Source organism: Chelonia mydas, chromosome 6 (genome assembly GCF_015237465.2).
Source record: "Chelonia mydas isolate rCheMyd1 chromosome 6, rCheMyd1.pri.v2, whole genome shotgun sequence".
Lineage (NCBI taxonomy): Eukaryota > Metazoa > Chordata > Testudines > Cheloniidae > Chelonia > Chelonia mydas.
The window spans coordinates 93029443-93056089 of record NC_051246.2 but is presented as its reverse complement, the minus strand read 5'-3'; the positions used below and the strand labels follow the sequence as shown (position 1 = coordinate 93056089).

Here is a 26647-nt window from a genome sequence, read left to right as displayed (position 1 = left end):
TTCCTAAAATAAGATGGAGGGTTATATGGAGGTGGACTGCTGAGAATATAAAGGAACCCTAGGCAGAATATTCATTTTTATTGTCAGGTATCTTAAAGCAAAAAAACTTCAAATCCAGACTCCAGCGAGAAACTGCTGAATTGGAATTCATTTGCAAATTGGATACTATTAATTTGGGCCTGAATAGAGACTGGGAGTGGCTAAGTCATTATGCAAGGTAGCCTATCTCCCCTTGTTTTTTTCCTACAAACCCCCCCCCCCCCCCCCAAGACGTTCTGGTTAAACTTGGATTTATGCTGGAAATGGCCCACCTTGATTGCTGTGCACATTGTAAGATGAGCTATTGCCAGCAGGAGAGTGAGTTTGTGTGTGTGGTTTTTGGAGGGGGGTGTGTTGGGGGGGGGGTGAGAAAACCTGGATTAGTGCTGGAAATGACCCACCTTGATTATCATGCGCATTATAAAGAGAGGTTTCAAAGAGGGATGGGCTATTACCAGCAGGAGAGTGAGTTTGTATGTGTGTGTGGGCGGGGGGGGGGGAAGGGTGAGAGAACCTGGATTTGTGCTGGAAATGGCCCTACTTGATGATCACTTTAGATAAGCTGTTACCAGCAGGAGAGAGGGGTGGGAGGAAGTTTTGTTTCATGGTCTCTGTGTGTATATAATGTCTTCTGCAGTTTCCACGATATGCTATGCATCCGATGAAGTGAGCTGTAGCTCACGAAAGCTCATGCTCAAATAAACTGTTTAGTCTCTAAGGTGCCACAAGTACTCCTTTTCATTTTTATTGTATTAACCTTCCCCACAGGCTCAGGGAGAGAGGATGCCACCTATTTGTATCATTAGTTATTTGGGAGAATACAGGATCTAAATTTATCTTCAGTAGTTTAATATTTCTTGCCACTTTTATACCTAGATACTACTTAGTTGTATCAGTTTGTCGGTGGAAATTCCATTGAGAAAAATCCCTGATACATGACAACCGGGAGATTTCCAACAGTTCAGATTTTTCCCAATTTATTTTCTAGCCAGATATTGCTCTGAATTCTTGAAATTGTGATAGGAGGGCTGGAATAGTGACTTCTGGTTGGTTATATACAAAAGGGCTTTGTCTGCATAAACATCAATTTATACTCCATGGATACTCTAAACATCAATTTATACTCGAAGTTGTTTGCCTCTGGTATCTACACAAGTCCATATATCTGTTGCCAGGGGTTCAAGAGCCAAATCAAAAAGTAATGGACAGCCGCCACCCTTGCCTAGTAGTCCAAGAAGAGTCTGAAAGTATCTGAGGTCACATTGCTGGTTGTGATGTGAGCATTTGGGTGAGAATATAACAGTTGGATCCAGGAATTTAAATACATGTCCAAATCCAGATTTTTGTAGGATATAAAACATGTACCTCCAGCCCACTCTATCAAAAGCCTTTTCTGCATTTAAAGTTAATATGGCTTGTGGTACGGGGTTATCATATTTCACTGCTAGAAAATCAATAAGTTGCCCTGTTGGCTTTTGATAAACCAGTCTTGATTTGCATGCATGATAGAACCCAAAACCTTCTCCAGTCTCCTCACCAGAACATGTGTCAATATTTTGACATCACTATTAAGTGAAATTGGCCGATAATTGGAACATAGTGGGGCATCTCTGTGGTTTAAGAATAATTGATGTTAAGGCTTCCCTCACGTACTGGGAAGGGTGCCCTTATAAACATTTTAACAATCTTGCCAGACAGATGGTCAACGAAATGTCTGTAGAATTCAGAAGGGAAGCCATCTGCCCCATGGTCTTTCCCCACTTTCATATTCTTAACTGTCTCAATTATCTCCATTAGGGATGTGTCAGGATTTCTAGATTCCCAGCACTTTTATTCCTGAAACCACACATCCATTGTCTGTTCCCTTTACAAGAGACCATGGCTATCTCTTAACAAATGCTCTCCTTCACTCTGGAGAGCACTGGGGGACCTGTATCTGTCTACACAGTAGGAGCCTGACACATAGGAAGCTGCATGAGGCAGCTCTAGCCGTTTATTGGAAACATTGTTTCCAGTTCAAAGGAGAAGGTAGTTATTCTGTCTTGGAATGATAGTTGCCCCCTTATTGACAGTGCTCCATTTGGTTGTGATAAATCATCTAGCCCTGGCAAGGTGGCAGCTTTCTGATAGCAATGGATGACTAATAAAGGCATTTATGTCCTGATTGTATATTCTCTTTGATATCCACATGGTTACCTATCCTTGTGTTCACAGGGTAATAGCTGTTTGTCTCCTTTTACAGCTATGCGGAATAGCTCTAAATGAAATCTTCATATAAAGAGGAGTGATGCATGGGATTCACGAGTAACCAGCTTGCATCGCAGGTTTATTTCCCATGATCTACTTAAAGGATGGTTCAGGAAGACACTACGTAGCTATCAATTAATCTTGTTTATTTCAGGTGTAAGGGCTGGTGTTTTGTTTGGGTTTATTGTATTTTGTTCTTACCAATTTAGGGCCCACTCCTACAGCAATTCAACCTAAACTGCCTGAAAATGTTTCACCCTCTGTTAGTATAAGACACACCACAGGTTCCTAGAACCAGACAAGATTAAGTCATTCTTTTTTCAGTGTGTTTGCTTTGTGCGCTTGTCAGCACTTCTCTGTGCCCTCAGTTTTTCACTGTCCCTTGTTTGTGTGTGTGTTTCAGAGTAAGAAGGAAGAGGAAAAAATATCAAATTTAGGGACAATGACTGTAAAACTACAGAAATTGGCAGGAGACTTATGAGGGCACGTGTAATATGTAAAGCTACTTGTAACTCAGTTCTAAAATGGCTAGCTTTCAAGTTGCTTTGTGCCTCTAAGTCTTTGAAGTAGACTAGCCTGTGAGTGAGACTGTACTGAACACAAGACTCAATAACTGCATTCTGGTGATTGTAGCATCTGATTTGTTTACAGTATTGGCTGAATTCCACTTCCTGATTTTTCTGATTTCAGAACTTTGTTCTAAAGCCTCTTCTTGTTGTGCAGGGTTTCCCTCCAGGTTTCAAAAGCTATTTTTCCACATCTGACACTTGCATATTTTTACCGATGGAAATTTTTTTCTATTTAGCAGTGAGACTCTGGAAAGCGACCAGTTATCCCTACTAAGTCTAGTGTGTCCCCTTGTATGACTATCTGGGATTGGTGCACCCACTGAAGGAGGAAAATACTGCTCAGTTAGCTGGCCAAACCATCCGGGGGGGAAGGGGGTGTGTGTGTAACTCACTTTCACATGAAACCATAGACTCCCTCACTTCCCCTAGTCCTCACCAGTTGTGTTTTTGGAACTGGAGACCATACTGTGTGTTACTTTTGCACAGTGTGGTATGAATAACATACAATTTAGTTTATAGATCTCAAGTATAAAGAGAAATGACTTTGAACTTGGCTTGGCTCTGCTTGTTATTTCTGTGGGTTGGCAGTTTGGATGTACATCTGGGGATTGGCCACAGGTTAAAATAATTCTGACACTGTGTTGAGTTGTTACTAAAATTCAGCAGATCATTTTATGTATAATGAGAACAGTTCCCCAGGCAAGTTTGACTCACTCTTTCTTTGGCTGCCAGGGCACACAGTGGAAGTGGATGTATATTGTTTTGGGGTTTGGCAGCTGTTTCTTAACTTTTCATGTGGGCAAAACATCTCAGCAGCTTGGGCCATACACATCACATCTTGTGTGCAAGATGTTTCAATGAGCAAACAATCCTAAAAAATAACTAACTTAAACCTCGAAATTCTACTCTCAGTTGACAGAGCACAGTGCAGAGAAACTGTGTGATGATACAGGCCACTTGGCTGCTTTCCGTTTCCTTATCCAGTAAATAACAGTTTTAGATAACTGTTTGGGAGATTATCCTTGATAAAGGATAAAGTGGGTAACATATTGTCCAGCTAAATAAGTGGGAAATTCTGAAAGCTGAAAAAGTAATACTTGGCAAACTCATAGCATCTTTCATCTGAGCATCTCAAAGTACTTTACAATTTGAGTTTGTTTATTTTTAATTTAGATTGAAACAGTGTAATGACAGCATCCTGCCAATACTCCGGGTGCCCTTGGGGAAAATTTAAAAAAATACACTAAAATGAACATACCCATCGATTCTGCCAGTCAACTCAAACAGCAAGAACGTAAATGACTGAAATTAATAAATTACACAGTCCCCAGAGTTGTACAGTGAGCCTTAACCAACACCATCCATTTTCTCACCAGCCAGGGAGAAAAGCAATAAGCAATTGCTTAGCATCAGTAAGTCTCACAATACACCTTGTAGCCACAGTAAGTGTAAGATCTGTTTCACAGATAGGTTAGGTAGTGCCCAACAAGTCAGTGGAAGAGTTGTGAAAATAATCCAGGAGTCCTGATCATCACCCTTCTTTAATGATTAAGCCACAGTAGTTAAACTATCGTGATAGTTTCAGAGGGGTAGCCATGTTAGTCTGGATCTATAAAAGCAGCAAAGAGTCCTGTGGCACCTTATAGACTAACAGACGTACTGGAGCATGAGCTTTCGTGGGTGAATATGACAAAGTGGGTATTCACCCACGAAAGCTCATGCTCTAATACGTCTGTTAGTCTATAAGGTGCCACAGGACTCTTTGCCGCTTTAACCTGATAGTTTTCCCAATGCACTACCCTTCTTTAGGGGACACTATGTTCTATAGGTGGAGAGAGGATTCTCTGTTTTATCAGCGCCCTCTGATGTGATGGTGGAGCCTTAAATAAGAGGGTTATTAACTCTACAAGCTCTTCGCTATAAAAAGTATCGGATTGAATTGGGAATCTTTTTACTGTTATGTTGCTTGAGTTGAACAGTTAATGATATGCATGCAGCGTGCTTAATGGAAGCACCTCCATATACTGGAAGTTAAAGGAACAAACCACTCTCCAGGCGGGTGACTGGTTTTCTAACTTATGCAATAATATCCCTCTCCAACCAACATACAGCATAGATTTGAAGTTAATTTACTATCCTCTGGCAGTTGAGAGAAATAAATATACTTCAGGTTCAAGCATGCAAATACTTCTGGAAGGACTGGGGACAATCTCCGTAAATCCTGCAATCTAGAATGCTTTAATTAAAAGTTAAGGTAAAATGGATCTGAAAGGAATCAATACATTTATTAAGGACACAGGTACCCTAGCTGATAAATAGGTACAGTTTGAGTCTAGGCATTTAGGAAGTTAACCTAGTCTTGCTGCCAAATGAGGAAAATGAAAGGTGACTTGAAAGAAAGAAAGAAAGAGAAAATAAAAAGTTTGCAATATCAACTTAATGTTTTCCACAACCTTAAATGTACTCTAGCTTCTACTAGTATTGTTGACTGCGGTGTCTGCTAATCCACAAGTCATTAATTTATATGAAAAGCACACAGGAAACCACATAATAAAGAATAAGTGTACGACAGTTATAGTGAAACTGTACTGGCATATGTAGGCCATCTATGTTTGCCGGTTGTTGTTTAACTCTCTCATCCCTTGAACTGCACTTAGAGAACTGAGCTGCTGGCTGAAAAGGAACTAGAATGGCATACATGCTGACAAAACTATTGAAATATCTAGAGGAAAAAAGTGGAGATTGGACCATTAGGGCAATTAAATTAGTGAGTTTAAGAATTAACAAAATTATTATGAAGTGCTACATTGTGCAGAAGGATCTGCTGTATATTGTATTTGAGCAATAGAATGTGATCCTATAATTAGATTGTCTTGTAAGGAAGTGTGCGCACACAAGGCAGAGTTAAGGTTGTGCATCCTTAACACTGATATTTCTCACTTTTGAGTGCTTAACTATGCAACTTCAATTTTCTTAATTTTGTCTTCTGTATGGCATTGTGTTTACTTCTAATCTGTCCATGGGGAACACAACCAAGTTCATTCAAAATACTCAAAATAGGTTTTTATGCCTCTAGTATTAGGATCATGGCTATCTGTGTGAATTTCTTCTGTTTCTATTTTTCCCTTTTCTATTCCTTAAAATTATATCCAATTGTTGAGATTTACATACATCTGACTTAAAGCAGGGTTGAACTGAGTCCACAGAAAATTCTGAGTTCCAAAGAGCATGGGGGGGAAGAATTTTTTTTCTAACCTGAGATAGTCAGTGTAACAAATTATCATGACCTAGAATTGGCTTTACTATTATATTTTCATTCATATTTAACCTTTAGTTTGGTCTTGACTAAACTGTATGGAAAGGCTACTGTCATCGAGGCATCATCTGTGTTAGAGAATATCCTACAACGAGAACCATTGTAACCTCTTTTGTGATGGCCACCATCTTAGTCAATACCATGAAATGAACTGGAAACCTCCAGAGCTGAATGCATCAGCCTTTACAGCTTGAGCTAAAGAGCTAGGCTCTGTTGCTGGGGGGCTGTAACACACTCATCCTCTGTAGATCGGGGGAAATACAGCATATGCTCACCAGTGGGTTATTCTAGCATGTTTTTGTTACGCACTCTGCCTCTGCATGTGAGTACTCCAACTGGCTTAACAGCATTGTTAGCCTTTCTGTGTAGATTCTCTCAAACCCTCCCGGGGCTAAATACTTGTTTTGTCCTAAAAGTTTCTGCCTGAATGGCTTAGTCCCTGTGTGGATGCAGACTTGTTGAAATGGTTCAACTAGTCTTCCCACTACTGTTCCACAGTTGCACCAAAGGCCCTGTGAAATCTTCCAGAATGTACAGCTTCTTGGAAACTCGTCCAGGAACTGGGGACATGCATCCATCAGGCATTGCAACTGATTTAGATTAGATTTAGAATTTTTAGATTTAGATTAGAATAGCACTAGTGGGAGCACTGGGCAAAAGTTTAAACCAGTTCCACAGTCCCCGTGTGGATTAATTGAATCGTCTGTGCTTATACTAGTTCAGTACAGCTGATCCAGATAGAACCAGTTGAGTTCTGTAACATAGCCAGGACAAGAGATGCAAAGTTCTTTCCCTTTCCCTGTCTGAGGGAGGGAAGGTTTGTAGCCTTGACCGCACTGGACTCTTTTTTCTTCCCCGCTACCACTACCACTGGTGGGAGCACTTGTATAGACTGGGCACTGGTGCTTTAGCCAGGGTCTTATCTAGTCCTATTGTGAGCAGAGTTAGACAGGGTGGTTAAAAATGCCATCAGCTGGTATACGCTACTACTAGCTCCATAACAACTCCTTCACTGGTGTTAGCAATAATTGGCAGCCCTAAATAGTTCAGTACAGACACAGCTAAGTGCTTGAACCCTGGTCTCCTTCATGATAGAACAGTGAAGAGCATTACAGCTGGAAACATTTCCCCGTACTGCCTTACTATCCCTGAGTGTCCACTTTCGGATGTTTCTTTGTTAGATATCCGTTTGAACACAAATGCCATTTTGAGGCTGGGCAAAAAGTGCAAAATTTGTAATCTCATTTTAATGACTAATGGCACGTGCTAAATATCACCATTACTTAAGAAGACGCTTTTCAAAATGTAATTTCCAAGCTTTATATTTATGTATTTGCAGCTTTGCTTTTGCGTGATGGGCTTATGTAAGAGTTTAGTAAAATGCTGGATTTTGGCAGCTAAAAATCTTTCAGCCACCCAGACAGTTAAATGTTATTGATCTATAGGTTAATCCTACTTTAATTTAGTTTTTTGTGGTTTAATTATCATGGCACCCAGTAGCATTGTTGTCGCTGAGCCTATCAGAAGTTCTGTTTGAAACCCATATTTTCAAGGGGTTTATAACATGAATTTGGCTGTAAAAGCTCTCTTCATTCTTCAGCTTGGAAACCACGGGCTCAGCCTAGAGCAGTTTTTTGAATATTGATTTTGTTAAATTCTAGTAGCTTTTAAAAACTATTTGCAGGATATAGGCATTGCAGCTGAAAAGGGTTCAGGAGGGTTCAGAGTTACTCTGCATTGCCAGTGAGCCAGGTCCCCCTCCTGAATTAAATCATTGCTTACACTTCTTCCAAATGGCCTACAAACACCCACTCTCTTCAGTCGATTGCTCTCTCAACCCGCTTTGTGCATGTGTGTAAGGAGCACATTCCTCTTGGTTTCCCAGTGCCCCGTCATTTGCTGTGTGTCTTCTGGACTATGAGCTCTGACGCAGGGACTGTCCACGTGTATCTTGTACACTGCAAAGAGAGTAAATTAACATAGGGCCAGGCTTTGTAACCAAACCAGCGGTTCAAAAATGGTTAATTCCTCTTGTGGTTGAACAGGGTCCTAGCATGGTGTGGCTTAGGTTATGGCAAAGTGTGGGCAGAGTCAAACCATCATAACCAGGTTTAAAAACAAGTAGAGACCAGGGCTAAAGAATGGTTATAACAGTTTGATTCAGTCAATACAAGCCAGCCAAGTTTAGAAGCCAGTTTAGCCACAAATCAAACATTGATTTGCACTGTGTTCTAGCTGAAGAAATGGAGTCGTGTGCAGGTGAGGAGAGTGCCTAGTCCTCACCACCTTTACTGTCCCAGTTCCTACGGCTGCCCTTCTGCCCTGGATATTCCTCTCCTGCTGATGTTGGCTGGCGGCTTTAGTCCTGCTGCTGACTCCGGTTCCTGAGCATGGTTCTAGTTTCCACTTCTTATGTAGCAGTGGCCCCGAGTGGAAGTAGCTATGCTGGTTTCTCCTCCTGAAGGCCTGTAGAAGCAACTAGAAACAAGGAGGACGAAGCAGCACCTTATGCCCTTGCCAGTTCTCCACAGATCACCAGCAAATTTTCCGCAGGCCTCAAACTGCTACTATGAAAAATCACAAATGTTCAGATAACTTTCCAGGTCTGTTCTAAACAGACAGCTCGGGAAGCTGTTAATTCCAGCTAGTTGCTTCCTTATCCTGACTAATTTGCTTAAGCAGTAGATTTTTTGGATGAGGCAGTTAAATAGCTGGAAGAATCAAAAGAACTTGGCGTTGAACATTAAGGAGCAGTTTTAACTCTAATAAATTACATTTTTAGGTTTCCTTTGTTTTGACAGAACCTCTTGGAGCATGTGTGCGCACATGGGAATTGATTCTTTCTGATGGGAGATTCTTGGAATGCAGCATTTAATCTGTGTGTTTATAAATACACACACCTATGTATTCATAGCATCCCAGATTATATTATGGCCTGTCATAAATGCAGTTCTCCAGATCCAGAATGGAAATCTGCAGACAGGCAGCTTCTAAAATTGAGGATGTAAAATGTTCACTTTTAAATATTAAGACCTGTTTAAGTATGAATACAGATTTGGTGCTTAATGAGTCTCCTTGTCCTCAGCGCGTAGAATCCATAAGTAATAAAGACTAACACTGTATGTTGGTTTCAGACCTTCAGAATGCCTGGACCTTTTAATTCTTTTACAATATACCTAGTCTCAGTTGGAATGGCTTGGAACTTTTCTTTTAAAATGAACCCAAACCTTTTTTGTGAGATGATATAAATCACTTAAACTGGTTGAAGTTTGAAAAACTCAAAACAGATTTCTCTAAGAAATGACCTTGCTGCTGTGCATTAGCACATAAACGTGTGCATTCCTTTAGCAGCAGCATCCGTGTGGACCACTCTTGGATTTCTTCCATTTTGCCCACTGTCTTGAGTCTGGCTATGGAGGTGGCAAATGTACGTACCATCTAAAATTACCTTTAAGTATGTGTCTGTATGGATCCCCATCCTTGTGCTTAGAGACCAGATTTTTTTTTTGACTAGCAGTGACTGTTGGGGCTGTGGATGTGTCCTGTGCCACTTTGTGCTCCTGTATGAGTGCAGGGGCACCTACACTCGGATCCTCATTGGCTACATCATCTCTAAGAAGTAAGTAACCACTCTCTCTTTCCAACTTGTGTAACTGGCTCTAAAGACTCAATCCCAAAAAACATGGGATGCTAAATACTTTGGAATCTGACTTCTTGAAACAAGGGAGAAATCTTTTGTATAGCTGTGTGGCACTGAAAAGATGGTTCCTTATGTTAGCAGACATGCTGCTGAGGTAATACTGATCATTCTTTCCATGCTGGGTCTTTGTAGAGGTGGTAAGTTTCTGGTTGCAGTTTCCCCTAAATCTCCACAATGTTCACTAATTTAAAATCTTGACTCACACCTCTTTCTCTGGTCTATCTGCCCATGTTCTTAAGAGTCCTTTTTACATGGATATAACAATCTTCTCCCCACTCCTTATGACTTAACATTCATCTAGAAATAGATATTGTTCTAAACAGGGGGGAAATACTATAGAACAATACTTAGCACTCACATACCAATATTTTCAAAGTGGGATTTTGCTGTTCAGTGTTCCAGACCTTTCTATGTTTAACAATTTTATATTTGTATTAAAATGGCTCCTATTACGTTGAATAGAAGTGGCTCTGAAACTGAATCCTGAGGGTTCAATTTCAGAGCATTAAAATGCTTCCACTAAGTTTAGCCTCAATTAACAGTTATTTGAAGCTGCCCTTGAATAAAAGCTATCTTGTCTAATTTTTAGTGACCATAGCTTTTATTTGCAGTCAGATATCCTTATCATACTCAGACGTGCTACGTCTTAGCCAGCCTAAAACTGCCTTGAATAACTGTAGAGTAGAAGTTATGGCTGGCTCCCGTTCTGTGGGTGAGGGGCATGGAAGAGAGAATTTGCTGTATCCTATATGAAGAAACTTTACATTGGCACTGAAAACTGGCCTGTCATCCTTTTATCTAATTAAAAGGTGAAGGAATTAGCTAGTGAGATCTTTTTGGAAAGATGAAGTAGTTAAGTGCTATAAACTAGCAGAGCTTGTCCATAAAGTGACTAATTATTCTATTAACATTGCAGACAGTTTTGTAGGAAACCTTCAGGAGATCATCAAATCTCTAAAAGTTCAGTGGAGACTTTACTGTTAGCAGAGGAATACTGGGGTCCCTTTTTAGGTCTTAAGGTGTTTCTTTCCAGAGCAAAGTGCGCACTTTCTCTTACAGGCACACCCAACCAAAAAGATACCATATTAGAAATATTAAACAGAATGGTGGTTTAAACCTTTGCAAAAAAAAAAAAAAAAAGAAAAGAAAAGAAAAAGAAATACAGTATTTTATGTGGAAAAGCTTACATGCTTGGCTATATTACAGCATCAGTCAGACTTGGAGAAAAAGTTTGTGGAGATTGATTTATACAACCAAGATTTTGTTGCCAGTTTAGTTTCTGAAATAGAAAGAGAACACTTCTAAATGTCCAAAGATAGACTTTTGAAGTAACTAGAAAATCAAGTACAGATCATCACACACTGTTTTTTCCTATTTTATTTTATTAATGGCAGCATTGTGGAGGTTGAAGTCAGACAACGGAACCACGCTGACCCAAACTAACAGAAAAGCAGCGTTTTATCTCCACCTTCTGGAAAAGATAGCTTGAAATGTTATGGTCTGCAAAGAGTCCTCCAAACTCTTTTGGTGACATTAGGAGCTCTCAGATCACCTTGAGCTTAGTAGAAAGGAGAGACCTAGACAGCCATGCTTTCCTAATTACTTTGCACCAATATCTTTAACCGTAAAATCTGCACGTCATGTGCTTTCAGCAGTCTTATGTGGGGCCAAAGTGCTCAGCCAGGAATCCTCTTTAGACTAGGACTTGTGCAACAGAGAATTACCTGGCAGTCTGACATAAATTAAACCAAAAAAGACTCACTTGCCAGAATGAGTGTTCTCGCAGGTTATACTATTATAACTATACTGGCTTAAATTAACATTGCAAGTAATACAGAAGCAGCTTCCCCATGTAGACAAAGCCTTAAGCCATGTCTACACTAGGGTTGCTTTGCTGGTATAGCTATACGGGTATATTATACTGGCAAAGTGATCTGGCAAAACTGCACATAAGCCAACATAGCTTATTCCAGCCCCTCCACCCCCAAGCAGAATAAACTATATTGGCAAAAGGGTAGCTTTACGCTAGCAGATTTTGCTGACACAGCTACATTGGTCAGGGATTGCACCCAGAAGTGACATCGCTGTGCTGGCAGAAGTCTGTAGTGTAGATCTGGCCTTAGAAACGAAGTGTGGAATAGGAATTACCCTTTAGATTGAAAGAGAACGGAGTGAATTGAAGAGAATTCCCAGGATGCTCAGATCTCAGAGTGAGGTACATTATCGATGTAACATTAAATTAAATCTTTGCTCTGATCTCCCCAACTTCCTCTACAGAGTTACAGGAAAAAACAGTCTTTAGTCTGCTGCAGTGGATTTTTCTAGCCAAAATGGCTTCTTACCAACAGGCACCAACATTTTTAGATGAGTCCTATCAGGGGCAGCTATTCCTTTTATGAGGTGGACTATTGTGCTGCTTCGCAACTTCTCAAAGATTTCCATTAAAAATCCCTGCTAACAAATTTTAAAACTACGATGTCTATCTCAAAACTTAATGGTAGGGTTGTTATGCCCTTACTTCCAGCTATGAAGTTATGGTGGGCAGCCGCTATTCTTAGAGGGACACAGGTAGTATTTTTAGGTATCCGATATAGATCATGTGAATGGAATGATTTTGCCTACTATGAATAGCAGTCGCCATGTCTATGAATTTTCACTAGGTTTTAAACGGTTTAAAAATTCCCTGGCAGTGTTAAAAACCAAAACAAACAAAAAAGAGAAGAATATTAAACTAGCACTTGGGAATGAGCGTGAAACTCACCAGTCCAGCTTCATTGTTCATACAGAAGTGCAAAACACAAATGACATAAGTTATGATGACACAACTCTTTTTTTTAAAAAGAGCTAAGAATTTCAGGGTTAGTCATCCAAATGGGTGCATTGAGAGGAGAGATGAGGGAAAGGCCCAGGACAGGAGCATTTTAATGGATAATCAAGGTAAGGAGCAACTTCATCATCATTCCTAGCTAAAATAGGAATTTGTTTAACAAATACCTCATAGAAAAATGTTTTCCCTTTCACTAATATCTGTTTATTCACATGATCTCTACTGCAACCCCAACACACAGTTCTGTCTGTACTGTGCAAGGGATTTTAATAAAGATAAATGCTGCTTTGAAATCTTTTGAAGAATTAACCAAAAATGTAAAGGATCTTAGGGGTATTTGTGTTGCACAGAAAGTCTTTCATTTAGATCCAGGCAGAAATGGTCACTAGTGTAGCATGAAAATAAAACTGTGCCCGTGTTCCTTTGCCCAGCTAGAGTTGGTTTACCACCCTCCCTGAGTGCAGCATTTGTCAATGATCTGTTTGTATACAACACAACATGCCTCTGATTCCTCCAGAAGCCTGGATGATGAAGTGTCGCATTGTTTAGAAGGGCAGAATTTGTGATTATTCCCCAGTAACAGCCCTGAAAGTGCAGGAGGCAAAAACAAATATGTCTGGATTGAACTAAAGGTCATGTGTGTGATAACACCCCCTCAGAGCTAGTTCATCAGCCATTATAGCAGCTGGTTGGGACATTCCAAATGAGACCCTTTGTAGCAGAGAGAGCCTTCTGCAATAAAATCTGATTCTTTAGATTTATAGGGACGACTTTTTATAATAGAATGGGAAGAAGTAAAACTCAGACTCCTGACTTCATTGAAAAGTGTCTGCTTTTTCCCTTGTCAGTTGCAAAAGAACCTGGAGTGCTGTCTGTGCTAGTCTTAGAATCAACATCCTGCTCTAACAATATGCCCATCCTGGACTGGAAGGATTTACTTAAAAAACATTTTGTGGCAAATGGAGGAGGTGGTTGTCGTAGGCCTTGTCTACGCTATACAGTTTTGTCAACAAAACTAGAGGTATACACTCTACAATGCTCCTCCCGCCAATGTAACTCCCCTGCTGTGATGACATAAAACTACCTCAGCAAGAGGCATAGGGCTTATGTCGGTGTAGTTAGGGCAACACAGTGTGTGTAGACACTGTGTTCCTTACATGGGCTATTGGCTGTCATTCTTCTCAATTTCACAGCTCCAGTGGAGCTATGAAATTAACGAGAAAGCCAGCTCCTGGACTGCTGCCCAGTCTCTGCTTCCAAGCCGAGCTACCACTTAGGCTCCCAGCTTGGGCTGCTGCCCATGCTCCCCGCTGGGAGGCCTGCTACCCTCAGGAGTCCTTGCTCCCCACCTGGAGCATGGCAGCCACCTGGACTTTGGAGGTGAGAAACCCCAGAAGGCTGTTTCCAGCTGGGAGTGTGGAAGCAAGAAGCCGGGGATGGGGGTAGCTGAGCTCCCAGTAGGGAGCTGCGTGTATCTGAGAGCCCTGGCTCTCACTCCCCCACACTGCCCCTCTTCAGTGGGTGGAAGTGCTCCTCATGAGGACGCGCACCACCAACAGAAGGAGGGTAGTGGGGACATCTGCCACTGCAGTAATGAATGCGGTGGCTGTAAGTCGACCTAACATAGGTCATCTTATCTTTATAGTGTAGCCAGAGCCTTAGGCTCCTGGCAATGCTACACACAAAATTTGGACTATTAGTTTAAGCAAGAGCTTTGGTGTTTTGAAGCACAATGACAGCTAAATAGATGGAAGCTCTTTTGTATACCCGTTTCATTGATCAACCCCATCATTCACCCATCATGATCACTGTGGAATCTTAGACTCCCCACCTGTTTAGTGCTGTCCATCTCTGTGCATCCTTCATTTGTCCTTAACTTTAGGCATGAGAGCTTCTGAGGGGTAGATGGGTACTTGAAAGTTATTCTGTGACATATCCTTATTTCTCAGCCCAGGAGAAACTGACAACCAAATAAGGCTGATTTACTGTGTACCAGCAGTGCTAGAGATGTATCATTTCTCATGCTGCTTCAGACGGTGTATTCAGGATATGAAATGGATTCTCGTGGGAAGGCTTTGAGCTGCTCAGGATTTCAGAGGGGTGTTTAGCTCACTGTTTCAAGGTTGCTGCTTCCTATTTGTTTACATGATCCTTCTTATCCAGCCATCATCTGTGTCTTTATATGTCTTAAAAATAGAGTAAAAAGACCATTCTTCCCCCTGCCCCCCGTACAAGTCATCTTTTGAGGCTTAAATAGAAGTTTGTAAAATTAGCATTAAAAGTGAAATAATAAGCATCAATTACTGGAAGAGGTGCATTGGAACAAAAAATGTCTTACCCTCATCCCTACCATCATTTCATCTATGGCACCTAGTAGCACTCTAGTACAAGTGCAAAGCTGTGCAGGCCTAAAGCAAGAGCAGGTCCGGTGCACAATGTATAGAGTTAGGTTGCTCACCACAGTGCTTATAAATGTCAGAACACTTATCTGGTATTCCCAGGCCTGAAATGTTCCTGTAGGGTTGATAGAAGCCACCTTATACTGACAGTTCCATAAAGAATGGATTTGAGAGAGGCTCTTAACTGCTCAGCCACTGAAGCTGCTGTTATCATGGTGGTAGCCTGGGGTAGGAGAGGTGCTACTTCATGCTTGAGTATCACTTCTGCACTAAAGGTATCATGTGGCGTCTGTCAACCAGAGTGGTGGCGATTTAAAGTGATATACCTTGTCATCCAGAGCTCATGAAAGGTTGTTACAATCAAGGACATGGGTGTTTTCCCATCTAACTGCTATCTAGACACACTTAGCACATCTTAGCTTTCCAAACATGCATTTATTTTCATTCTCTTACAGCCTTGTTCTTATTTCTTATCTCTGCCGGATCCACAAAACCAATACCACCCCAGCTCTGTAAGAGTTGAAGGCTGGATATAAAGGGAACATGCCCTTTAAATGGCATGTGACCTTTACTTATATGATACCTTGGCTGCCTAGCCCTTTGAAGATAGATGTGAACTTTACACTACATGATAATATTCAGATTGTTAGTATCAAGGGGTAGTGTCACTGAATTGTGAAGGAATTTTTTTGTGAGTGAAATGGGTTGTAAAAGGTAACAGAGGCAAAAGAGGAGTTAGTTGTTAACTTTAGGACACCAAAGAGACAAGCTGGTTGTGACTTGAATCCCAAAGTAGATCTGTCAGTAGCTAATTTAATCCATTTACCATCCCCATGTAGTTTCATATCAGATGCCCTGATAAGGGGCTCCTAGTTTTCTTTTCTAGTCCTTTAAAGAATTCAGTTACATTGCCCCCTGAAAGTCACTGCATTCCAGTTCACCAGATTAAAGGATGTTAACATAACTGCTACACAGCTCCTCTGTGTGTGCAGACAATTGGCAGGGCAGTGTCTCAGCAGCTCTGATTTGAGCTGTCTGAAAAATGAAGTTAACCTTTGCCAAGAATTACAGCTGCTGGAAAGTTGCTGCCATCCCAGCATCTTCCTAGACCTGTAGTTGAGCAGATACAGACAGAAGTCTGAGCTCCACAACTTATGGTCAGACTAGAGAGGCAAGTCTGACTGTTATGTACATAGTAGGATAACACTGGATATGTCTGCACTGCAGCAGAAACCCAGGGGGAGTAGAATTTGAGTTAGCAGGCCCTGGGTTTGTTAACCTAGGGCTTGAGCATCTACACTCCTTTGTAACGTCAGGTTAGGAATTGTTGAACCCTAGGTCCCAACCTGCAGATCTAGCATCTACACTACATTATGTTGGCCCTAGTCTCACCACCCATATCTCAGATTCCCTAGCACCCACCCAAAACATGGGCACCCTAGCCTTGTGTTCAAGTGCAGTGTGGGAAAACTTGAGTGTCCAGAGGACAAAGAAAGTCGACCCATGGGATTGTAGGATACTTTTGGTAGACTGAGAGCATGAGTCCAGGCTGTCTCTACTCTGCAAAATAATAGGACTTGGATCTTGGGGCCCAGCTTGACTTAGGCTCAGACCCCCCACTCGTGGGACCCTAGATCTGAGCCCTGGCTTAGCACGATTTGTGTGTAGACAGAAGCGCAGTTAGGCTTGAGCCTGAATTTGAATGCTGAGCTTACATTGCAGTGTAGACATCGGATCTAGGGCCCTGCCTGTACAGTTGTTTATGCTGGTTTGGTTTCACTGAGGTTAGCAGCACTGGGAGCACTAGCGCCGAGAAATGTGCTGACTGCTGCCAGTCGTCAGCACTATGTTAATTTACATCTGCTCAGAGCATGGTTAAAGGACTCCATGCTTAAAATGGTGGTAGCAGCTGGCAGCCCAACCACTGGTGCTCCCAATGTTGCTAATGCCAATGTAGTTAAACCAGCATTTACTGTTGACAAAGCCAGAGTTGGGTGTGTTTTCTCTTAACCTTGTACATAGTACTCCAGTAGTGTACCTCCATTGCCCTTGAAAGCAATGCGGTATTTTAAGATAGAGCCAGGATACCAAATATCTTATGCTGGGGGAGGTAAAAACTACATGGAACTTTGGATGTAAAAGGACTAGGGGAACAGAAGCTCCAGAGTTTTAATCCTTGTTTGGCTGATGACTAATCTTGGATTAGACATTTAACCTCACTGTTCCTCCATTTTCTTCATCTATAATGGGTGGCCAACCTGAGCCTGAGAAGGAACCAGAATTTACCAATGTACATAGCCAAAGAGCCACAGTAATAAGTCAACAGCCCCCCATCAGCTCCCCCTCCCCCGTTCCCAGCGTCTCCTTCCCATTGGCAGCCCTGCCAATCAGCACCTCCCCGCATCTCCCAATCAGCTGTTTTGTGGTATGCAGGAGGCTGGGGGCGGGAGGGAGCCAGGGCATGGCAGGCTCAGGGGAGGGGAGGGGAAGGGGTGGAGTGGGGGCAGGGCCTGTGGCAGGGGCAGGGGTTGAGCAGTGAGCACCCCCCCCCCCCCGGCACATTGGAAAGTAGGCACCTGTAGCTCCAGCCTCGGAGTCGGTACCTATACTAGGAGCCACATATTAACTTCTAAAGAGCCGCATGTGGCTCCGGAGCCACAGGTTGGCCACCCCAATCTATAAAACGGCAAAGAATTGCTCCACAGCAGTGGTGGGAAGAGACTACTGGGTATCAATAAAATGCTTTGAAGCTTGAAAGCATAGTATAAGCATTAACTTTTAGCATCATGAGAGCCTTGAAAGAGTCCAGAGAAGAAAATAGCAAAGCAGCTATGGACTGTAAATTAGGACTGAGATTTCAGGTTAAGCTTTAGCCCATGAGGCCTCCAATGATTAGAGAGGTGATGTGGGCATAAGTTATCTTGCTTCTTATTCATAGTAGTGAAAGTGGATATTTGTTTGAGGGGTTTTTTAGTATACATTCTAAAAATTTTGCCAAAAGGTGTGTGGCTGTGCGATATTATATAGGGATAGGGACCACTGCAGCTTTCTCTGAGAAGGTCCCAGCATAGCCCTCCTGTTCACCATAATTTGCTCTTTCAAACTGTCCCTGGAGAACCCTAACTTTTATTGCATACAGTGGTATTAGAAATATGTGGTTTAGCTCTCACCCTCCGTCAGGAACACTAATCTTCCACTGTTGTTGTAGATCTGCTCATTCAGACCTTACTGTGCAGTCAGCATTAACTGAAATCAAGTTACTAGTGTTCAGGCTAGAGAAAGCTTAGAGAGATTCTGCGTTTAGGGGATCTGATTGGACTTGAGAGCTAATTACATGATAGGCTCAGAGTGTGAAGTTATGTCCCTGTTCTACAGGAGATGAGTGGGAAAGGGTGGAGGGAGTTATACACTTACACAGCGCAAATTCTGGAGAGAGTGTTTTGAAAAAAAATGTTATTGGGGAAGGGAGGTGAAGACATTGTCCTTAGCTGGTGGTGGTGATTGTAGTTTAAAAACTCTGAAGCTAGCCTTTCATTGAAGGAGGAGTTGGGATGTAAAACACACTGATGTTTCACCCTTTATTTTTATATTTGGTTTTTGATTGTGTAATTGTGGATGGAGTATTTGGCCTATTTTTGGCTTTGAACTACATACGGTATTAACCCATGTCACTCCAAGTCACATCAAACGGAAATTTTTTCTCTTCCTGGCATGAGATGCGCCCCTTGGATGTCTCCTCTTCCATCTACTACAGAACACTGCTTACTAGAAAAGTAAGCAGAGCCCAGCCAGTCAGCCCCCTCAATGTGGTATGTGGTGGATACTACTGCTACACTTGCTGTTTCAGCAGATGAAATTTGCACTCAGTAGAGACAAAGATATGGCATCACTTCTCCAAGAACTCTGAAAGACAGTGATCTGTAAGTTATACAGGGTAGACCATAGTAAATCTTACTATCCCAGTCTTATCACTGCCTTGGTGTCTTCTCATGCGAAACAAATTAAAACATCAACTTGTCCTCCAAAACCATGGCAACCGTCTTGTTGGTGAGAGTGTGTGAAACTTCCTGTAGGCAAATTTAACTATATATTATACTCTATAATTGTTAGTACTTTAATTTCAAATAGGCATCCTTACATGTTGCTGTCAAATAGACTGATGTTTAGTCTAGACAGCCTATACAGACATATTTTCTGCATGCACTGGCTGTACCTTACGCAGCAAATGCCTCAGCACAGATTTGGTTGTATATATGGTTACTTGTAAGGAGCGGTTGAAGCCAGATACATATGTGAGTGAGAGTTTGCCTTCATGTTTCCAAGCTATACCTGGAGACTGTAAGCTCTGGGCTCCAGTGGCTTGGTATGGACGAACTGTCATGTAAGCTTTAAGACACCGTCGTGGCTGGTTGGGGAAAAATTGGACCTACCAAGATATGGTAGAGGGCAGGTACATGCTAGGGTTGCCATTTTTGGTTGGACGTATTCCTGGAGGTTTCATCACATGATGTAATCTTTCATTAAAAATTAATTTTTAATTCCTGAAGACTCCAGGGCAATCCTGGAGGCTTGGCAACCTTGGTACCTGAACAAACGTAGTGTGTGTCCCTCTGTTGAACCTTTTTGCCCTATTCTCATGGGCAGGCGGTGTGCTAATGTTTACCAGAATGCTGTTCTGAATACTACTAACAACATAATGACAGGTTTCAGAGTAGCAGCCGTGTTAGTCTGTAGTCACAAAAAGAAAAGGAGTACTTGTGGCACCTTAGAGACTAACAAATTTCGTGAGCTACAGCTCACTTCATCGGATGCATTCAGTGGAATTTCCACTGAATGCATCCGATGAAGATGAAGTGAGCTGTAGCTCACGAAAGCTTATGATCAAATAAATTTGTTAGTCTCTTAAGGTGCCACAAGTATTCCTGTTCTTTTTACTAATAACATAACTGTTGTAAATAACATTCCCCATAGACACATTGTTCTGCTACACATGGTGGTGAATAAAGGAAAAATATATAGGATTGTAAAGTCCATTTATTCTTATCTGAATACTGGTGACAGCAGAATTTTCAGAAGCCTTCTCAATCTGTCATTACCTTTGTACACTCAGTAGCTAACCTCCCAGTGATCTGCCGCACACTATCTATCCATCGCACTGGTTGTCCCCTATAATGATGACCGAGCACCATTCCTTCCATTATAACTTTCTCAGGTTATTCCACCTCTGTGCCTGATGTAACCAGGGTACGTAAGTCTGGGCTTGTTGATTTCTGAGAGCAGGGGTCCACTCCTGTCCAATAATTTTATATTTTTATAAAACATATTCATCTTTTCTATCCAGGAGATACACAAGAGTCTTCAAACACCACATCTCAAATGCTTTGGTTTTCTTCTTGTTAGCAGCATTAGTTTCCCAGGATTCACATCCATAAGTTGCTATGGAAAAGAAATTTAAGCTTTTCTCCAATCTAACCTTCATACATTTCAAGATGCCACAATTTTCCCACAGTTTCATAAGGGAGGCCATGGCTGTGGGAGTCATCCCTAGTGCTCGGATTTCTTTGAAGCAGCCTTCTTGGCTGGATGTGTGTGAGCCCAGATAACTAAATTCATCTACTGTCTCTACAGCTTGATTGTGTTAATTGTGATGTCCGCTTGCATCCTTTTATTGATTGTGTCAACGAATGTGCATTTCATATTCCCTACATTCAGAAATAGTTCATATTCCTCGCTAGCTGTTTTTACAGACTCCCAGCATTTGTTGCATTGCATCAGCAGTTGCAGCAAGAGTGTTGTATCAGCATATCTGAGGTTAGTTTTAAGAAGTGTCCACCAATGGAAATCTGAGCTCCTTCCACTTTATCAAAACCTTCCAGGGCTTCTCATAATAAATTATCTGTATGTATTGAAGAGGCTTGGGGACAGAAATACACCCTTGTCTCACAGCCTACCCAATGAAAAACGACTTGCTGTTGCTCAGTGTTGTTTGTACCATGGTCTGTTGTTGACCAATGCAACTGGTGATGACTTCAATGAGATGCTTTCAAATCCACCTGTCTGCCAGTAGCCTCCAGAGACCGTCATGTCAGACGGTATCAAATGCTTTGGAGTAGTCAATGAGACATGTTATCAGTGAGTTGTTATGCTTCCTGCATCTTTCAGTGTTATAACTGATATTTGCTATTTTATTACATAGGCCTTGTCCCTCTCTGAAACCAGCTTGTTGTGTTGGTGGTGGCTCTATCCTTCACTTTGTGATCCTGAATTATGTAGAGCAGCATTTCACTCACGTGCGATATCAGGGAGATGGTGCTGAAGGGAATAGAACAGCCTACAGTAACTTCCTTTGGTAAGGGCAGAAAGATTCCTTTTGTCCAGTCATCTGGCCAGTTTCCAGTCATCCATACATTAAAGCAAATTTTCCACATGAGTTCAATACCATGATCACCAATTACCTTTCAGCAATTGTGCTGGTACGTTATCTAGCCATGGTGCTTTCCCAGGCTTCATTTCCATAATAGCTGGCACCACTGCCTCTCATAGGGTTGACGGCTCCAGCTCGTTCCTATTGTCCTGTGTTGTAAGTGGTTCTGAGGCATACATATTGGCACAGTAATCCCTCTATCTGCATTTGATATCACTTTCAATAAGAACTCTGCCATCATGATCTTTTATTATACTCTCTCGCAGGAAAATCTTTAGTAAGAAGTCTGACCAGTATACTATGGGTAGGCCCCTACCAGATTCGTGGCCATGCGAAAACGCATCACGGACCGTGAAATCTGGTCTTTTGTGTGCTTTTACCCGATACTAAACAGATCTCACAAGAGAAACCAGCATTTCTCAAATTGGGGGTCCTGACCCAAAAGGGAGTTGCAGGGGAGTCACAAGGTTATTTTAGGGGGGTTGCGGTATTGCCACCCTGACTTCTGGGCTGCCATCAGAGCTGGGGAGCTGGAGAGCGGCGGCTGTTGGCCAGGCACCCCACTCTGAACGCGGCACCCCACCACCAGCAGTGCAGAAGGAAGGGTGGCAATACCATACCATGCCGTCCTTACTGGTGCGCTGCTGCTGCCGTTGGCTCTGCCTTCAGAGCTGGGCTCCTGGCCGGCAGCTGCCACCCTCCAGCTGCCCAGCTCCCAAGGCAGCGCAGAACTCAGGGTAGCAGTACCGTGACCCCCCCTACAATAACCTTACAATAACCTTGCGACCTCCCCCTCCCCCACAACTCCTTTTTGCGTCAGGACCCCTATAATTACAACACTGTGAAATTTCAGATTTAAATAGCTGAAATCATGAAATTTATTTTTTTTTTTAAATCCTATGACCATGATATTGACCAAAGTGGACCAAGAATTTGGTATAGCTCTAACTATTGGGGAGAGGGCAGTTGCCCTGACTGTGACTTTTTTTGGAAGGGGTCTCTAGGAATATAATTCTAATTTTAAATTGAAACCCTCATTTGGGATTGTTGGTAGAGAACATTTAAGGAACCAGAAAGATATCATAAAGTCACTTAAGACTGCATACTATCAGTATAAAATATGGGGTATTATTTAGACCGTGGCATTCTGAAGACAGTGATCCTTTCAAAGGATTTGTGTAGCAGAGAAATTTGATGTATTTTTTTGTGTGGGAGACTTGTGATATGTGGGAAGGGGGGAGGGGTATGGAGCTTTGGAGTAAAAGGTCTGATCATTTCAATGTGTAGGCACACATACGAGTCTGTTTGAGAGACCAGGATATGTGCAGATGGAACTGCAGTGTATAGGAGTTGGAGTAATGTAACAGCATGCTCATAATGTGCAGCAAGAATGGAGAAAAAAATATCTGAAGCTATCTTCAAAAGCCTTGTGTCAGGTTTCAGGAGCTGAACTTGCTCATGTTATGGATACATCTGACAGAAGCTTGAAAGTATTCCTCTGTAAGCATGGCTTTGGATTTTCAAATCTCAGTCCATCTGCAACCCTGCATTTCAAGTCAGAGGTTGAACTTTCAGTTTGTTCTGCTGTAATGGTGTGTTCAGAAAATAAAACCTTAAACAAGCTAAATTTTGGTTTTGCGTGCTTACCTTATAGCTGTCTTTTTATCTTGTGCCACTTTGACTTCAGCATATTGGCAAAGGGTAGCAATATTGTCTCAGTTGATCAGTTTCTTTACTGAATTCTCTTTCACAAATTCACTAACTCTGCTTTGTTGTTGTGGATTTGCCAGTGAGCCATGGTCTACTGGCATGAATCTTTTATAGGAGCGTGTGATTACCCATGTTCCAGACAATCTCAGTACAAACCTAATTATTATGGAAGAATTAAGGAATCATTTAAACTCTTGCAGCTCATGAAAGGGTCATCTGTTGTCCATTCTGCAGCAGTGTAGCCAGAAAATAGAGTAATCTTGGCCGTGTTAAAGGGAACTCTGAGGAAGGAGATACTGCAAACAATTGCTGGTTGCAGTTCAAATTTTAAATAACTTTGCAGTTTAGTTACACTTTTATATACAAAGCTGGTCCAAATATGTTCATAATAGAGATGGCACAAGACTAACTACAGTTATGTGGTACATGTGATCTATGGTGGTCATTTTGCTCATGGTTTTTCCTTCATTTTTTTTCCAGGCAAGGAATGTGTGCAGCAGTTGGCAGAGAACACCAGGTATTTCAGGAGGCGGCTGAAGGAGATGGGCTTTATTATCTATGGAAACGAAGATTCCCCGGTTGTGCCTTTGATGCTGTACATGCCAGCAAAAATTGGGTAGGTTCAGTGGAGAAAATTCCCCATCCATCCACTTGACCCAGACTTGTTAGGAAGCTGGCTTTTTTTCCTGGTCTCTGTGCCTACTGCATGTAGAATACTGCCATATTCTACAAGTGCTCAGGAAGCTCTCTTCGTCTTGGTTTATACTTGGAAAGAAGCATTTGAGAGAATGACGTTTAGAGGTGTTTTTTGGCCTATGAGCAAAAGGGAGAGGAGTAAACTCCAAACTGTAGGCAAGAATTGGTTTTGTGTTGCTCTTGGGATTCAGATATGGGACTAAGGGGGACATGCAGCTAAGAGATGAGGTGAGATCTGGTAGAAATGGAAGCCACTCCTGGGCGTGATGTGATGGTCACAGAACCACATGGGGGAGGTACCAGGTTCTGAAGTGGTTTTGGTCTCAGACGGATAGTCCCTCTATTTACAGCTGTCTAGGTCATACTTTTTTTGGTGCCTTGTGCTGGGAATGTTTACATTAGAGAGGATATGAATAAGAGGCTATCAGAGATGTACACAGAATAACAAATGGTACAGAGAAGGTGAATGGGTAAATAGGAACATCCCCATTCTCCTAATTCAAGAACAAAGGGGAATTCCATGAAATTGAAGGGCAGCAAATTTGAAACCACTTAAAAGGAAGTATATTTTACACAGTGCATAAGTCCATGAAACTCTTTGTGAGTCGAGGCCAAGAGCTTAGTATAGTACAAAGAAGGGTTAGATTTTTTATATAGATTGTGGAAACTTTCACAGTTACATTAGGATTATAAACCCTCATGCCTCTGGGGTATAAGACAGCCACTATCTGACAAGGATTAGGAATGAATTTTCCTTCTGGGAAGGTATTCCCTGTCTGTCCATTATGGAGATTCTTACACCTTCCTCTGAAGAATCTAGTTCTTGCCACTGTCTGGCATACTGTCAATTGTTCATCTAGTCTGCTACCTAGTCAAGAATGGCAATTGCTAGGTTCTTATGAGCACTTTTGAGCAGATGCCACAGTGTACCTTAATTGCATTACATTGGTGAAAACAATCCTTTTTTGAAACTGCAGAGGCTTCTGCTTCAGGGATAGGCAGCAGGGGGGAATTCCTCTTATAGTCAGACTCTGGAGCGTAAGTCCTTGTTTTCCATCAGAAAGATTTTCAAGCTTAGGTTACAAATCCATTTAGAAGCAGCCCACTAAAAGACCAGCTCCTGCCAAATATAATCTTTCAGCTTTGTTAGAACTTAATACAGTGAAACCTTTCTGGGAAGACCACCTCTGGACTGAACAAAAGAAGCCTTTGTGAGCAGGCATTCTACCTCAGAGAAGGCAGTGGAAAGTCAGAACTGCAGCCTGTCAGGCACGCTTCACCAAAGGCCTGTGTGGTTTAGTGTACTGAGACCTTTATGCTGCTGCTCTGTCTCTGCTTCTTCAGTATCACTCTCAACATTCCTCATTGCTTTCTCTTGCAGTGCATTTGGGCGCGAGATGCTGAAGCGAAACATAGGTGTCGTGGTTGTGGGTTTCCCTGCCACCCCAATCATCGAATCCAGAGCCAGATTCTGTGTGTCTGCAGCTCATACCAAAGAGATGCTTGATACTGTAAGTGTCTGATCTTGTCTTCCTCTCATCTATGTCTGTACCTTCTCTAAACAGAGATGGCATTTGGCTGTTGGTTTTTGCAAGCTGGTTCTGTGTTCAGCACCCAAGCCAAACAAGTATTCATAGCATCATAGAAACTAGAGATGAAAAAGATTTCCCTCTGGACAGTACGTGTTTGTCTATGGTACGTATTCTAGGGCTTTCCTCAGTACGTTTTTAAATGAGCCAGCTAACACTCTGTCCATCACTTTTCTTGAGAGAACTCCCCTTCCACTCTTAAAAGGTGGTAATTTGTGTGTTATGGATAGTTAAGAACACAAGGGCAAGAGATATTTCCTTCTAGCCTTAGACTTGGAAGTTAGAGCTGGAAAAGACGGACTAGCTAATCGGGACCCAGGAGCCCAGGAGTGCAGTGTTATTGACATCAGAACATTACATACCACTAGATATTCCTGGAGGGAATTCTACACCACTGTGCGCACACCGAATCCATGTCCCCCAGGAGACTTCTTCTTTGTTTCCATGCAGAAAAATTATTTTCTGACAGGGAAGTGAAACGAAAGCCTCAAGAGCGGTCATGCACCCTTCCCCAGCAGTGTGGGCACATCATTTCAGGTGCCTGGAGCAGCTGGTGAAGAGGTAAATCACTGCAGGGGGACAGGGCTGGGGACACCCCGGCCTGTGGCTCCTACCCTGCACCAGGCTTAGCTACTAGTCCCAGATGGGATGAGGATGGGGGAGGACAGGACTTGCTCTTCCCCTGCAAGCAGCAGCTGAAGCTGGGTCAGATCCACTCCGCAAAAACCTCCCTCAGCTGCAGGAAGCTCTCCCTCCCCCCCCCCCCCTGTTCCCTGCCCCCATCGTTCCTCAACTGTGGGGGAAGGGGTCACTGTATTAGGAGCTGCTACCACATCCTCCCAACCCCCATGCATCCAGATCCTCCCACCAAGCCCCTCCTGCCCGAACCCCAACCCTGCTGAGCCTCACCCCCTGCATCTGGACCCCCCCTGCACCCAGGGGCCTCCTGCCTCTTGTGGAGCCCCACCTCTGCTGCACCTGGACCCCCGCGCTGACCCCTGCACCATCCCAACGAGCCCCCCCACACCTGGATCCCCACCTCACTGAGCTCCAACTAGCTGTACCCAAATCCACACCCCACTAAGCCCCACTTTTCCAGCACCTGGACCCCCCTGCCGAGCCTCCAGCACC

General features: G+C 42.5%; 1 protein-coding gene across 1 annotated transcript in view; it reads left to right on the top strand.

Annotated features, from left to right (window-relative positions):
* The window catches only part of SPTLC2 (serine palmitoyltransferase long chain base subunit 2), a 118404-nt gene that overhangs the window by 82067 nt on the left and 9690 nt on the right, over nt 1-26647 (top strand). The window contains exons 10-11 of the mRNA XM_037900759.2: nt 23712-23847; nt 25309-25438. Of these exons, the coding sequence (XP_037756687.1) occupies nt 23712-23847; nt 25309-25438 (266 nt within the window). The remainder of the gene's footprint in view (nt 1-23711; nt 23848-25308; nt 25439-26647) is intronic.